This window comes from Chiloscyllium punctatum, chromosome 2 (assembly GCF_047496795.1).
Source record: "Chiloscyllium punctatum isolate Juve2018m chromosome 2, sChiPun1.3, whole genome shotgun sequence".
NCBI classification, from domain to species: domain Eukaryota; kingdom Metazoa; phylum Chordata; class Chondrichthyes; order Orectolobiformes; family Hemiscylliidae; genus Chiloscyllium; species Chiloscyllium punctatum.
In genome coordinates, this window is record NC_092740.1 from 95,122,259 (window position 1) to 95,136,039 (window position 13,781).

At 38.9% G+C, this 13,781-nt stretch overlaps 1 protein-coding gene across 5 annotated transcripts in view; it reads left to right on the forward strand.

The window, feature by feature from the left end:
• The window catches only part of dapk1 (death-associated protein kinase 1), a 258,303-nt gene that overhangs the window by 170,341 nt on the left and 74,181 nt on the right, over positions 1 to 13,781 (forward strand). For all 5 annotated transcript variants that reach the window (XM_072585888.1, XM_072585882.1, XM_072585887.1 and 2 more), the window contains 3 exons: positions 1,703 to 1,801; positions 7,420 to 7,617; positions 10,741 to 10,938. In XM_072585888.1, the coding sequence (XP_072441989.1) occupies positions 1,703 to 1,801; positions 7,420 to 7,617; positions 10,741 to 10,938 (495 nt within the window). The remainder of the gene's footprint in view (positions 1 to 1,702; positions 1,802 to 7,419; positions 7,618 to 10,740; positions 10,939 to 13,781) is intronic.

Here is a 13,781-nt window from a genome sequence, read left to right on the forward strand (position 1 = left end):
CTGGATTCGCGTTATCTCATTACTGAAGGCTTCCTATTTTCCAGCCGTCCCTTTACCTGCAAACATCTGCCCCAATTAGCTTTTGAAAGTTCTTGCCTAATACCATCAAAATAAACCTTACTTCAATTTAGATCAACGGTTAGATCTGGTCTATCCTTTTCCATCGCTATTTTAAAACTAATGGAATTATAGTCACTGGCCCCAAAGTGCTCCCCCAGTGACAACTCAATCACCTGCCCTGCCTTATTTCCCAAGAGAAAGTCAAGTTTTACACCTTCTCTAGTAGGTATAACCACATACTGACTCAGAAAATGTTCTTGTAACAGTTAACAAATTCCTCTCCATTTAAACCCTTAACACTATGGCAATCCCAGTCATTGAATGGAAAGTTAAAATCCCCTACCATAACCACCCTATTATTCTTACAGGTAACTGAAATCTCCTTCCAAATTTGTTTCTCAATTTCCCATTGACTATTAGGGGTTCTATAATACGATCCCAATTAGGTGATGTACCCTTTCTTATTTCTCAATTCCACCAGAATAACTTCCCTGGATGTATTTCCAGGAATATCCTCCCTCAGCACAACTGTAATGCTATCCCTTATCAAAAATGCCATTCTCCTCCTCTCTTGCCTCCCTTTCTGTCCTTCCTATAGCATTTATATCCTGGAACATTAAGCTGCCAGTCCTGTCTGTCCCTGAGCCATGTCTCTCATTGCTATGATATCCCAATCCCACGTTCCTAACCATGCCCTAAGTTCATCTGCCTTCCCTGTTAGACATCTTGCATTGAAGTAAATGCAGTTTAATTAATCAGTCCTACCTTGTTCTCTGCTTTGTTCCCGTCTGCCCTGACTGTTGGTCTCGCATCTTTTCTCAACTGTACCAGTCTCAGATTGATCACTTTCCTCACTATCTCCCTGGGTCCCACTCCCCCTCCTTACTATTTTAAATCCTCCAGAGCAACTCGAGCAAATCTCCCTGCCAGTGTATTACTCCCCTTCCAATTTAGGTGCAATCCATCTTCCTTGTAGAGGTCACTTCTACCCCAGAAGAGATTTCAATGATCCAAAACTTGAATCCTTCTCCCATACACCAGCTTCTCAGCCATGCATTCATCTGTTCTATCCTCCTATTCCTATCTTGTAGCACCGGGAGTAATATTACTACCCTCAAGGACTTCCCTTTTTAAATTCCTGCCTAACTTTCTGTACTCGTCCTCCATTTGTGTAATTTTCCTCTCCATTCTCTCTAAGGCCTTAAATATGCTTTCTGAAGATGGTGATCTATTTCCACTGGTATCTACAAAATCTTTTTTGTGGATCCATTGAGCATTTTCATTTACTGCTGCTGCTGCTCAGTCTGCCACCGTTTCCCCTCCTTGGAACCCTCACTCCTACGCTTTATGTTTCTTTCTGGTCTTTGTTTTGATATGTTGTTTTCTTATATTCTACATTTAATAAGAACTTACAGATTGTTATTATATTATTATTGTCCAAAGATATTCTATATCTGCTTTAGTGTTTTAAATAGCTAAGCATTGTAGAATTTTCAATATTTTGTGTTCAGAAGAGCTGACTATAAATGCCTCTGTGAAATGGGTGCTTTATTAAGGGAAGCCAAATAACTCCCAATAGTATCATGCATTTCAATTTCAACCTGTTTTTTGAAATGTTAGTTTTGTTCATATTTTACTGCAGTCTGGTGAAACTGCCCTCCACGTAGCAGCCCGCTACGGGAATGTGGAAGTTGTACAATACCTCTGCAATGTTGGTGTTAACCCAAATCTCCAAGACAGGGTAAGACTTGTAAAATTTGATCGGCTTTAAAAATTTGTGTATCGTGGATCATCTGTTGTAGTGGAACTTGTACATAACCAGTTAATTCATGATTATGGAAAGGCTCAGCAGATCTGACAGAATCTGTGGAGGGAAAGCAGCATTAACTTGGTGACCTTCCCTCAAAACAGATGGTAACTCGGAACATCTCAGTTTATGTGCAGAAGATGGAGTGGGGTAGAGGGTAAGGAGTAAATGATAGGTGGGGGTTAGAACCCAAAGAAAGAGAAGTGCAGTTGGACAGACAAAGGAGTAAGTAATGATCCAGTTAAGAGGGTTGATAGTGGCTAACAATAAGTAGTATGTAATGGCAGACTGTGATAACAAGGCCTGATGCATGGGGTAGGAGGCTAAGACATGGAAGAGTTCAAGCCCTAAAATTATTGAGTTCGATATTGAGTCTGGAAGGCTGCAGGGTCTGCAAGCAGAAAATGAGGTGTTGTTTTTCCAGCTTATGCTGAGCTTCGCTGGAACACTGCAGCAAGCCTGAGACAGAGATGTTGGCCTGATATTATCCACGCCTTTGTCTGTCCAACTGCTCTTCCCTTTCTTTGGGCTCTTTCCCCACCTATCGTTTACTCCTTACCCCCATCCTATCATCTGCATATAAACCGACGATTTCCAAGCTACCGTCAGTTCTGATGAAGGATCACCGGACCCAAAACGTTAACTCTTATCCTACCTTGACTCGGTCTTTTCTCCCCTGGTCCAGTCCCTTCCCATGTAGATCCACGAATCCTCTGATGCTTTACACCAGTTTTGGGATTTTCAGTTTGGAGGCTCCAGCCGCTACGTCTTGACCATGAAAGTGCAATCCCTTTATGCATCCATCCTCCACCAGGATGGTCCCAGCCCTCTCCGCTTCTTCCTGCAGCAAAGGCCTGAACCGTCCCCGCCCACCACTACCCTCCTCCTCTTGGCTGAGCTTGTCCTCACGCTCAACAATATCTCTTAACTCATGTCATTTTCTTCAGGTCAGACCCTGGGTACCTGCACAGGCCCTAGTTATGCCTGACTCTATGCAGGGTAGGTGGAACATTCTTTGTTTCAGTCCTTTCCAGACTCCACCTACAACTCTTTCTCCGATATATTGGTGCTGCTTCTCTCTCTTGTGCGGATTGGAAACATGCATCGATTTCGCTGTCAATTTCCATCCTACCCTCACTTTCACCTGATCTGTCTCTGACTCCTCCTCCCCCACCCCAAAAAAACTTCCTCAACATCTCTATTTTCATTTCTGGGGATTGACTGGCCACTAATATCCATTATAAATCCACCACCTCTCATAGCTACTTGGAATTATGCATCCTCACAATCTGCTTCCTGTAAAGACTCTATTCCATTCTCCCAGTTCTTCAGTCTCTGTCACATATGTTCCAATAAGGCCAACTTTGATCAGGGAGCCTCTGAACTGTCCACCTTGTTCATCAACCAAGGAGTCCCCAGCACCATTGTTGACAGGGCCCTCAACCAGGTCCGACCAATCTCCCACACTTCACCCTCACCCCTTCTCCTCCCTCCCGTGACAGCAATAGGATTCCCCTTGTCCTTACCTACCATCCCACTAGCAACAACGTCCAGAAGATCCGCCACCTCCAGCGAGATGCTTCCACTGGACACGTATTCCCCTCCCCTCCCTTGTCCACCTACCGCAGAGACAGTTCCCTCTGGGACACCCTGGTCCATTGTTTGTTCACTCCCAACAACGCCCTGCGGCACCATTCCCTGCAACTGCTGAAGGTGTAACACCTGCCCATTTACCTCCTCCCTCCTCGGTATCCAAGGGCCCAAACATACGGTCCAGGTGAAGCACTTCACCTGCACTTCTCACAGTTTAGTCTGTTGCATTCGCTGTTTAACATGTGGTTTCCTCTACATTGGGAAAACGAATCATAGACTGGGTGACTGCTTCACAGAATACCTACATTCTGCCTGCAAAAATTGACCCTGAGATTCCAGTAGCCTGCCACTTTAATACACCATCTTGTTCCCTGGCCAACATCTCTATCTCGGGCTTGACACAGTGTTCAAGCAAAGCTTAACGCAAGCTGGAAGAACAACACCTCATTTTCTGCATGGGGACCCTGCAGCACTCTGGACTCAATATTGAGTTCAATAATTTTAGGGCCTAGACTCTTCCATGTCCAAGCCTCCTACCCCAAACACTAGGCCTTGTTATCACTATTGCACATTATCTATTGTTAACCACTTACAGTCTCTATTAACATCAAATCATCCTCCTAGCCAGATCATTGCCTACTCCTTTGTCTGTCCAACTGCTCTTCTCTCTTTGGGTGTTAACCCCATCTATTATTTACTCCTTACCCACCCCACACCCCCCCACCCCCATCCATCCTATCTTCTGCAAATAAACCAACATTTTCCAAGCTACCATCTGAACTGAGAAAGGGTCATCGGACTCAAAACTCTGATTTCTCTTCACAGATGTTGCCAGGCCTGCTGAACTTTTTCAGTAACTTCTGTTATTGTTTCTGATTTACAGCATCCACAGTTTTTTCAATTTTTAATTCAGGATTATGATGACTGTGGAATCGGACTGGAATAAAACTAATGGTCAAAATATAATCCAATTTTGCTTCCTCTTCTGATCGTTTCTTGTCTGAAGAGATTATTAAGGAACTAAGTCTGAGTAATCAATTGAAATTTGAAAAATAGTCTTTGTATTCTGAAAGTAATCACCATGAATGTACTGTTCACAAGCAAGTTCTAGAAGAAGGTAAAATTATTGATGCATTTTTTAAAATGGTCCCTATTTGTTAGCTGTGTGTGACTTTGTAGACAGAAATACATTGAATTCAACAGTTTATGACTGTGTCCCTTTCATTTAGTTTACATAAATTCCTTATTTCAAGAAGATTCTTGTCAGAGCACTGTTCTGTGGTTGCCACAGCTCTCTAATTCTTTAGCCAAATGGCCATTCTTCATATTTATTTTCACGAAGAGAGATTGCAGAACTGTAGTACAGAAAGATCTGAGTACCCTAGTACAGTACATGAATTACAAAACAAGTATTAAAGTGCAACAATGGATTTGGAAGCTAAACGGAATTTTGTTGTTAACTGCAGTGTGAATGGAATATAAAAGTAGGGAAATTTTGCTACAGTTTGTACAGAACATGAACAAGACTGTTTATGAAATACTTTAACCTTGGTCTGCTTATTTTGAAGCATAAACATAATTGAATAAGAGTTCAAAGTTAAGGGCTTCCCATTGAAGACAAGATGCATTTTTTTTTTCCTAGGCAAGTTGACAACATTAATGTTTCAAGTGTAGTATGACTCCTCTTTAGAGTTCTGAGGAAGAGTCATGTCGGGCTCAAAATGTTAACTCTGTTTCTCTCTCTCTGCACATGCTATCCGAGCTACTGAAATTTCTATGCATTCCAGCATTCTATCTTTGTTTAAAATTCCAGAGTCTGCAGTGCTTTGTCTTTAACACTCTCGCCAACTGATTACGTAATACTTTACGATATGAACTATTAGGAGTTGATCTGGAACAGGATCTTTTTCTTTTTAACTATACTGGAAACAGTGAGGCTGACTTGAGTCTCGACAACTAGCTTAATTGGATCGGCTAACTCATCATTTTTCAGAGATCTTTCCTAATCTGGTTGCTTTAGAAACAATGATTGGTAGAGTTTACATAGTTATCGGTTTGTGAGGTTGAAGTAACAATTCTGTGTCATCTATTGACTACTAATGATGTTTTTTCTCAAATGGCTGGCAGTTTTAAATGTGATGAAGGTTTTCTACTTCTGCCGCCCTTTTTCAGGCAGTGAAACACAAGGTGATCACTCTCAGTTGCAAATATGCATCTTTCTGTGTGCAATACAGTATTTGCTGCTACACCACTTAAGAAAAGAATTGTCCTGTGCTGTATCATTGATTGGTAGGAAAATCTATCACACCCACAATTCCTTATGGATGTTCTTAGACTTGAGTACTATGCAACATGTAAAGATTAAAGTGGCAATTTTCTGCAAGGAAATATGCTGAACCTCCTGGAAACTTCTTATATCGTGCTCAGGTGCCAACACAAGCAGATCAGGTAGAGTTTGAAACTTCCACCGGCAATGAACCTCTGTAAATATCAAAGAACTGATTGAAGACATTATATAGAAATATGACAAAATTAGTTTCTATTCCAGCTTTTTGTAGCCAATGATTCATGCAAACTTAAAATTTGACAAGCAGTCATGTTAGAACCCCGCCAATGGATATACAGCATTCTATCACCTAAGTGAATATAACTTCTAAACAAGTGAGTGAATGATCTTTGTTGTTTCCTTCCCTAATTTGTTCATGGTGCTGCAGAACGATACTTTTCAGAAATGGTTTATTTGTGTTTTCCCATTGGCAATTGTTAACAAGATGTTTGTGAGACCAAATGTAATTCTCCCCCTATGCAATATCTACATATTTACACTGTGGCAAGGGCCACTAGATAATTTGTAAGGAGAGGAGATTATGGGTGATTTTTTTGTTTCCGTGTCTGTGGTCTTGGCTGCAACTTGAACAGAGAGCTAGAATTGAGCCTTGAATTTCTGAGCCTTGCCTCACTTTGTGCATTGCAGTTACTAGTTCAGTGAATTGATTGGTGCACTTTTATTTTCTTTCCATCCTTTGAAAAATAAAACAGAATTTTGACACTCCCTGTGGGATATAGATGCCTTGGATACAGCACTTTTCAACCACGTGAGCTGATCTGCCTAGAATTCTAGGATCACTTTATGGTGATTTCTACAATTCTAATACCTTTTAAAAAGTTTAATATTTTAGATTCTACCTTTTTAATCTTGTGTAGTTCTATTAATTTATTTTACTCTATCAAATTTGAATACATGCATGGGATAATCAGTGCATTTTATCTTCTGATTTGTGAAGTCACCTAGATGCAATTGGCTGCTTATCTTGCTTAATGACATTATTGTTATGAGATGCTGAGAGATCCCCTTCAGTTTGGCACCACGTTAAATGTCAGGAACATGTGCTGTCATTTGTCACTGACTGCAAGATCTCGGCTACAGTTGCTTTATTCTGTTTCCTTCCATGTGTTTTATACTTGAAATGCTTATTTATTTCTGCTATTTAGATGTGATCTGATTATAACTTTGGTTCCATTCAGAGTTGGTAAGTGCTCTCATGTCTACAACTTTGATTCATTGCACCATAGTAGATCCCTACCAATACGTGAATAAGGTTTGACTGATTTTCAGTGGAATATTGGCAATGCTCAATCCAATAGAGAATTTATGCTAGACATTTAACTTATTCCATTTTCCAGTCACTGTTTAGTTGGTACAGTAATACATGCACAAGTCAGGAGTACTGGTTGCATTGCAGGGATCCCGTTCAAAATTTTGACTTGAGACTCTACATTCTGCTGGAAAATGATGCTAAGTACTCATCACTGAGTCTACTTAGTCGCATGCAATTGCGCCATTACATTATTGAACACTGATGTAGATTTTCTAATTTCATTATCAATTGATGCTTTTTTTGTGCTTAATTTATTCAAAGTTTATCAGTTGTAATCCTTTTTATTGTTTGTTTCTTTAGGACCAAGAAACCCCTTTACACTGTGCATCTTGGCATGGTTACTATGCTGTAGCCAAGGCACTCTGTGAAGCTAATGCCTCTGTTCATATTAGAAATAAAGAAGGAGAGACTCCCCTCCTGACTGCAGCAGCAAGAGGCTTTGTGGAAATTGTGGAATGTTTAATAGAACATAATGCAGATGTCGATGTAACTGACACAGTAAGTTCTGAGTATATTACACGTTTGAATATCCGGCTTTGTAATATTCATTATTTATTTTTGATGATTTGATCTTAGTCTGCATTCTGTGGTTGATATGTTTTTCTGTACACTTTTCAGATAACCATGAAGGAAGTTAATTGGAATTTGTCAGATGTCACATGACACCAGGTTGTAGTCCAACAGATTTTAAAGTCACAGGCTTTCGGAGCACTCCTTCATCAGGAGCGTCTTCGGAGCGTCCGAAAGCTAGTGTGCTTCCAATTAAACCTGTTGGACTATAACCTGGTGGTGATTTTTAACTTTGTACACCCCAGTCCAACACCGGCATCTCCAATTCATCAGGTGAAGTCACCTAAATAAACTTGTCATGTGACTTCTGACTTTATCCACCCCAGTCCAACACCAGCATCTCCATATGATTTGAATATTGGCTATGTTTGACCAATATTATTTTGGCAGCAAAACCAATAACGATTCCTTTTGCCAGCAATGACTGCTAGTATATTGTAATGTTCTTTTTCAGTATCTACAGGAGCCCTTTATTGCATACATTTGTTCTCACAAAGTGGTATTGCAAAATTGGTCATGTTGCTCTGATCTTGATACTTATAGCATTAGCACATGAGTCATTTCCCATGTTTAATATCATTCTGTGAGAGAAAAGCAATTCTCTGCAGGCTGTTTTTAAAGTGCGATTCTGGTTTCTTCCTACTGAAATTTCTTCTTTAAGAAAAATGAGCACTTTTACATTAACACTTTTTAAGCTAACACTGTTGGAAACTAACAAACGTGAAAACATCCATGTTTATTTTGTTAAATCTGGTTCTCATCCCAGCAACAGAATTGTCAATACAAAGAAAATGCAAGTGAATAATTTTCACACTAGGGCAAGAGCCAGATTATTAGAAAAAGAAGCAGGTGGAATGGCACTTGGATGGCAATCTTCTGTAATTTAGAATGAATAAATTACATTGTAAGAGCGCATTTTGATTCTGCTATTCTACTTGCATCACTAAATATCTATTTTCAACGAGCTGGGTCAAGTTCCTAGAACTCCCTCCTAATAGCCCCATTCCACATGAATTACAGTGGCTCAAACTAGCAGCTCACTGTCACCACCTCAAAGCCAGTTGGAGATGGGCATTAAACGTGCCATAGCCAGTGACACCTATATCCTACGAACAAATAAATAAAAGAAGTAAGTGAACATTTGCCAGATTTTCAGAAGATTGGCAATGGTAATGTAACATTTGTAAATTTGGTTGCTGTACATTGTTTGACATTTCTGCACCCACTGACTTGTGTATTGTATTGGCTGCAAGCATATGATCTTAATTACCGCAAAAGCCAAAGTAAGCAGAAACAGCTTGTAAATTGCAGAAGTCTTGGTTTGTCAAATGGTCATTTGGATTTTCAAACTTTCGCAGTCAGTGAGATTGTACAGGTCATCAAACCACTGGGGTTCCAAAAGGACAAGTTTACTTTTTCCATGGAGGAAATGCAAGTGAAGGAATTAAATCACATCCTTACAATGCTTTCTGCAACATCAAGAAAGAAAAGATCCTGAGCCAAATTCTTGATGATGTTGACAAGATGGTTTTTCTTCCTCCACACTTGCATATTAAGATATAAAAGAATTCTATAATTGTGAGCCATGTAGACCAGCAAAAATTTGGTTTCAATTCCTGCAAAGCAGAAGTTGGATGAGGATATGATGAGGTTCCATTTTAAGATTGCTCACTTCCATCCATTGCAGATCAACTTGCACGCACAAAACCATTGGAAACTGTGAAGTCGTAACCTAGATGATTTATTCTCACCATTGCAAAGGAAGAGTAGGCTCAAGTAGTTTCAGCAGTGACTCACTTAGGCTGACACACTAACAAAGTGTTAAACGTAATCACTTCTCTGTGCTGATGTTCATGTGCAGGAATATTGGTGCTTCAATTAATTGCAGAATAGCTATCCATGTTATGGAAAATCTGCCAGCATTTCTGCTGCTGATGGCTGGAACTTGGGCAAGAAAACAAAGCACTGACCTAAGAATAATTGTCTGGAAGCAGGTGAAACCCTAAACTAGAATGGTTGGAAGGAGAAAAATTACTAACCAGGAAAAACGAATAGAGCAAATTGGGAAGAAAAATTGGTGACTGTGGATGCTTTATAGTTTTTGCTCTCAAGGGCTGAAAATGAACTAAATCACCAAGGTTCGGCAGTATGTTAAAGAGGTTGAAACCTACAAATAATTAGGTTAATTGTAAATAATTTAGTTGCAGTTTGCTTCCAAATCCCTATTTTTACAAAGTTTAGAAACAAAGGCTTGATTGGGATATGTTTGAAAGACCTTTTTGTTTTAAAATAATCTGATTATATAATATTGATGGCCAACATTTTTAGCAAGTGGTACATGGATTAAAATGTTTCTGTATTTATTAATATTTGTAATGGAGAGGTTTTCAGGGAAAGTGCTGGCACCCGTTATTGGGGTATTTCTGGATTATATATTTCTCATACTTCTATATAGTGTACCATTAGTTGCGAACTGCATGAGAGCTAGGGTTTACAGGGATAGTTTACCATTGTATGGGCTTTTCATAAATCCATCTCTTTCATAAAAGAGAATTATGTTTCAACAAGAGAGTTGACCTTGCCATAATGAGGTTCCACTCTATATTGGGTAAAATTGATTTGAGTCCATTCTTAGGTGTAAATAAAGGTTGCAGAGACTCAACATCTCTTGAGTTAGAGAAGAACTTTTGTGTTACATGGGAAAAGAATTTATATCTGGGCAGTAGATGCTGAAGAATCTTGAAAAACTCAACTGCTCCTACCCCTCCTTGAGGTAATGAATTCATCAGAAGAATTTTTTAATAAATTTCAGTCTCCTAACATGGATATTCACAGTCTATTTTAGACAACTTTCCAGTGTAATTTTAAAATAGGCCTGGGATTTTGATTGTTGGACCAGCACTTTCACAGATTGGGTGCAGATAATCCCAATGCTAAATTGTATTACTTTGTACCCATTTCGCACCTGAAAATTAAGCTCAACAAATACTAGTTTCTATTCCAGTGTATTTTCTCACAGAGCTGTATAAGTTTGCATTTAATTTTTTTCAGGATGGTCACACAGCTCTGCACCTAGCAGTACGAAGATGTCAGATAGAAGTGGTGAAATATCTGCTAAACCAAGGATGTTTCATAGATGTACAAGATCGACATGGTAATTCAGCTCTACATGTAGCCTGCAAAGATGGCAATTTGGCTATTGTTATGGCTCTTTCTGATGCAAATTGCAACCTTGATCTAACTAATAAGGTAATAACACCATCATTAAAGGTTTTCTGTATTAACATATAATTCATTGTGTGACAATCAGATTTTCTGTTGTATTCATAGTCCTGCAGCTTCTTGCAAATAAAACCCTTGTACTAATCAAGTTTTTATGTGACCAATGCTTTAGTAAAGGGAAACCCTATCCACTACTGGATGGATAATATTCTTTGTTCAGGCATGTTAGACACTGGGTGGAGAGAATAATGGACTTCAGTTCTCCTGTAATCCTGAACAGCACTGTGGTCCCCCTTAGATGTGTGCAGCAACGTGGAAGCTATTTGCCTGAACCTGTTGTGTGATAAATGCTACTCTGCAAACTTCTGCATCTTTCCAAATAGAGACACTGTGTATCCCCAACTTGGGTTACTTCACCACTTGCATTAAACTCTAGAATTCCCTTGAGTTTAATTCATGCTCTGTCCTCCTTAAGACAATTCTAAACTGACATATTTGACCAAGCTTTTGATAATTTATCCTGATATCCTCCTTACATGATTCTTTTTGTAGTTGCTAACTGTCTTATGAAACGCCTTGGGATATTTAAAAATGTACTCTTTTTAAAACGTTGTTGCGAAATGCATTTCTATCAAGAGATTTTCAAATTTTGGATCATCCAACTTCATATAGCTTAAAACCATTTCAGTTTTGTTAAATGGTATGCAGATATTTTTGTACTACTGACAAAGCTTCAAATGGTCAGAATTGAAATGTTCAGTAATTTTGCCTTCAGGCATGTTTTACTAGTTTTGCATCTTTTTTTTTCATTTGTCAAACATTATGGTGCGTTAGCTATATAATCTGACGCATCATCACTCTACTACTTTCTACAGAATGATTCAGGTAGGGGAAAGCACCTACTCATTTGTAGATGGTTATGTTGTGAAAACCTGCATATTAGGGATATAGGGACTTTGCCATGTTACCCACTACCAGAATAGTATTAAGATTAAATTATGAAGACTGCTTAGAACTAATGAAATAGGAGATAAAGCAAACCATTCAATCCTACTCTGCTATTGAGTAGGTTTATGATTTATTATTTACCTCATCTCAATGTTCCTAGGCTATTCCCATATCCTTCAATCCCATTATTATCCCATGAATCTATTGATCTCTGTCTTAAAAATTAAAATAATTGAGCATCCGCAGCCCCTGCGGTAAAGAATACCTCAGATTCAGAACTCTTTTGAGTGGGAAAATGTCTCCTTACCTCACTTCTAATTGCCCAATCCCTTGTTCTGCAACTGTAACCTCTACTTTCAGACTTCTCCTGCAAGAAAAGCAATCCCTCACCATTCGTCATGCCAGACTTCAGAGGAATTTTACATGTTTGTTAGTTGTGTTAAATGGATTCAAGACAGATAGTGTTGAAAGTATAAATCAAGACAACTTTTTTTTTCCTTATTTGTAGATGTATTCCCAAAATGCAGCATTACAGATGCCTGTTTCCTAACCCAGTCTACATCTTTAAACATCTTGTTCAGGCATGTTACAGTACAGGGACAGGTGGGATTTGAACTTAGACCTCTGGCCCAGAGGTAGGGGCACTCTTGCACCACAAAACCCTTTTCCTACTCTATTTATATGTGATCCCAGTCATTAAACATTGCCCATTCTCTATGTATCTTTAATATCAGCAAATCATTAACAGTCGCCTCATGTGCATCTTAATTCTAGGAAACATTGACCTTGTTAGTCCTCAATGTATAATTCCCTAATCCCAGGAATCAGTTACAGGTTGCATAGACTTATAGTTACTTGAGTATGAGAGAATAAAGATTTGATGGACACACACAGGGAGAATCCATTTCATCTGCTAAGGAAGTCCCAGGCAAGAAGTCTGATAACATTCGAACACATTTCAGTGGTGATGTCAAAAAATATTTCTTCACACAAAAGGTGGTGGAAATCTGGAATTTTCTCTCAAAAATCTATTGAAGTTAAGTCAATTCAAGTTTTAAAACTGAGATTAAAAGATTTTTGGCTCGGCTGAAGTGGCTAACTTCTGTCCTGTCAGGATATTCTGACAGTTTTTTTTAGTGTCCAGTCATTGAGATAGGCATGAATGTAGGATGTGCTATTCCCTCGCTGTTGTAAAAGTTGTATGTGTATCTTTATTTTACAATGTCTTTTAATGCCTAAATATACAAAGCACTGAATTACTTTCCTGTAGTAAATAGCAACTAAAGTTTGCTGGCGTTATTTTGTGTTATAAACATTGAGCTAATGATGTTACTATCATACTTTCATGCTTTTAGTGATTTAGAGATTAGTTTTATTCTGAAGAGTAATCTAGCCATAAATGTTTACAATGTAAGTTACTAATTCAGCACGTTGTCTCAACTAGCTCTTTACGATCCAAAATGATCTCTACTGACCTGACCATTCTATAGTTCTTGCTTAATTTTCTCTTAAAATGTAATGTTATTCAATCACTGCCATTGGAAAACTATTTTGTTTTCTGCATAAAGAAATTTGTTAGGCCCTTTTTGCATTCTAAATGTCAGTCTTATATTCCTGATGAAGGGCTTATGTCTGAAACATCGACCCTCCTGCTCCTCGGATGCTGCTTGACCTACTGTGCTTTTTCAGCGCCTCACTTTTTGACTCTGATCGCCAGCATCTGCAGTCCTCACTTTCTCCTAATCTTACATTAATGACTACTTAACACTAGTTTGACCTGGCCATATTTACTGCTGTTTAAATAGTCTGAGTAGTGAGTTTCTCCTGATAGTTATAATTTCCCAACCTTGGTATCATCTACTGCATTTGTCCCATATGGATTAACTATGCTTGCCAAAATAGACATCCCAGAACTGCAAACA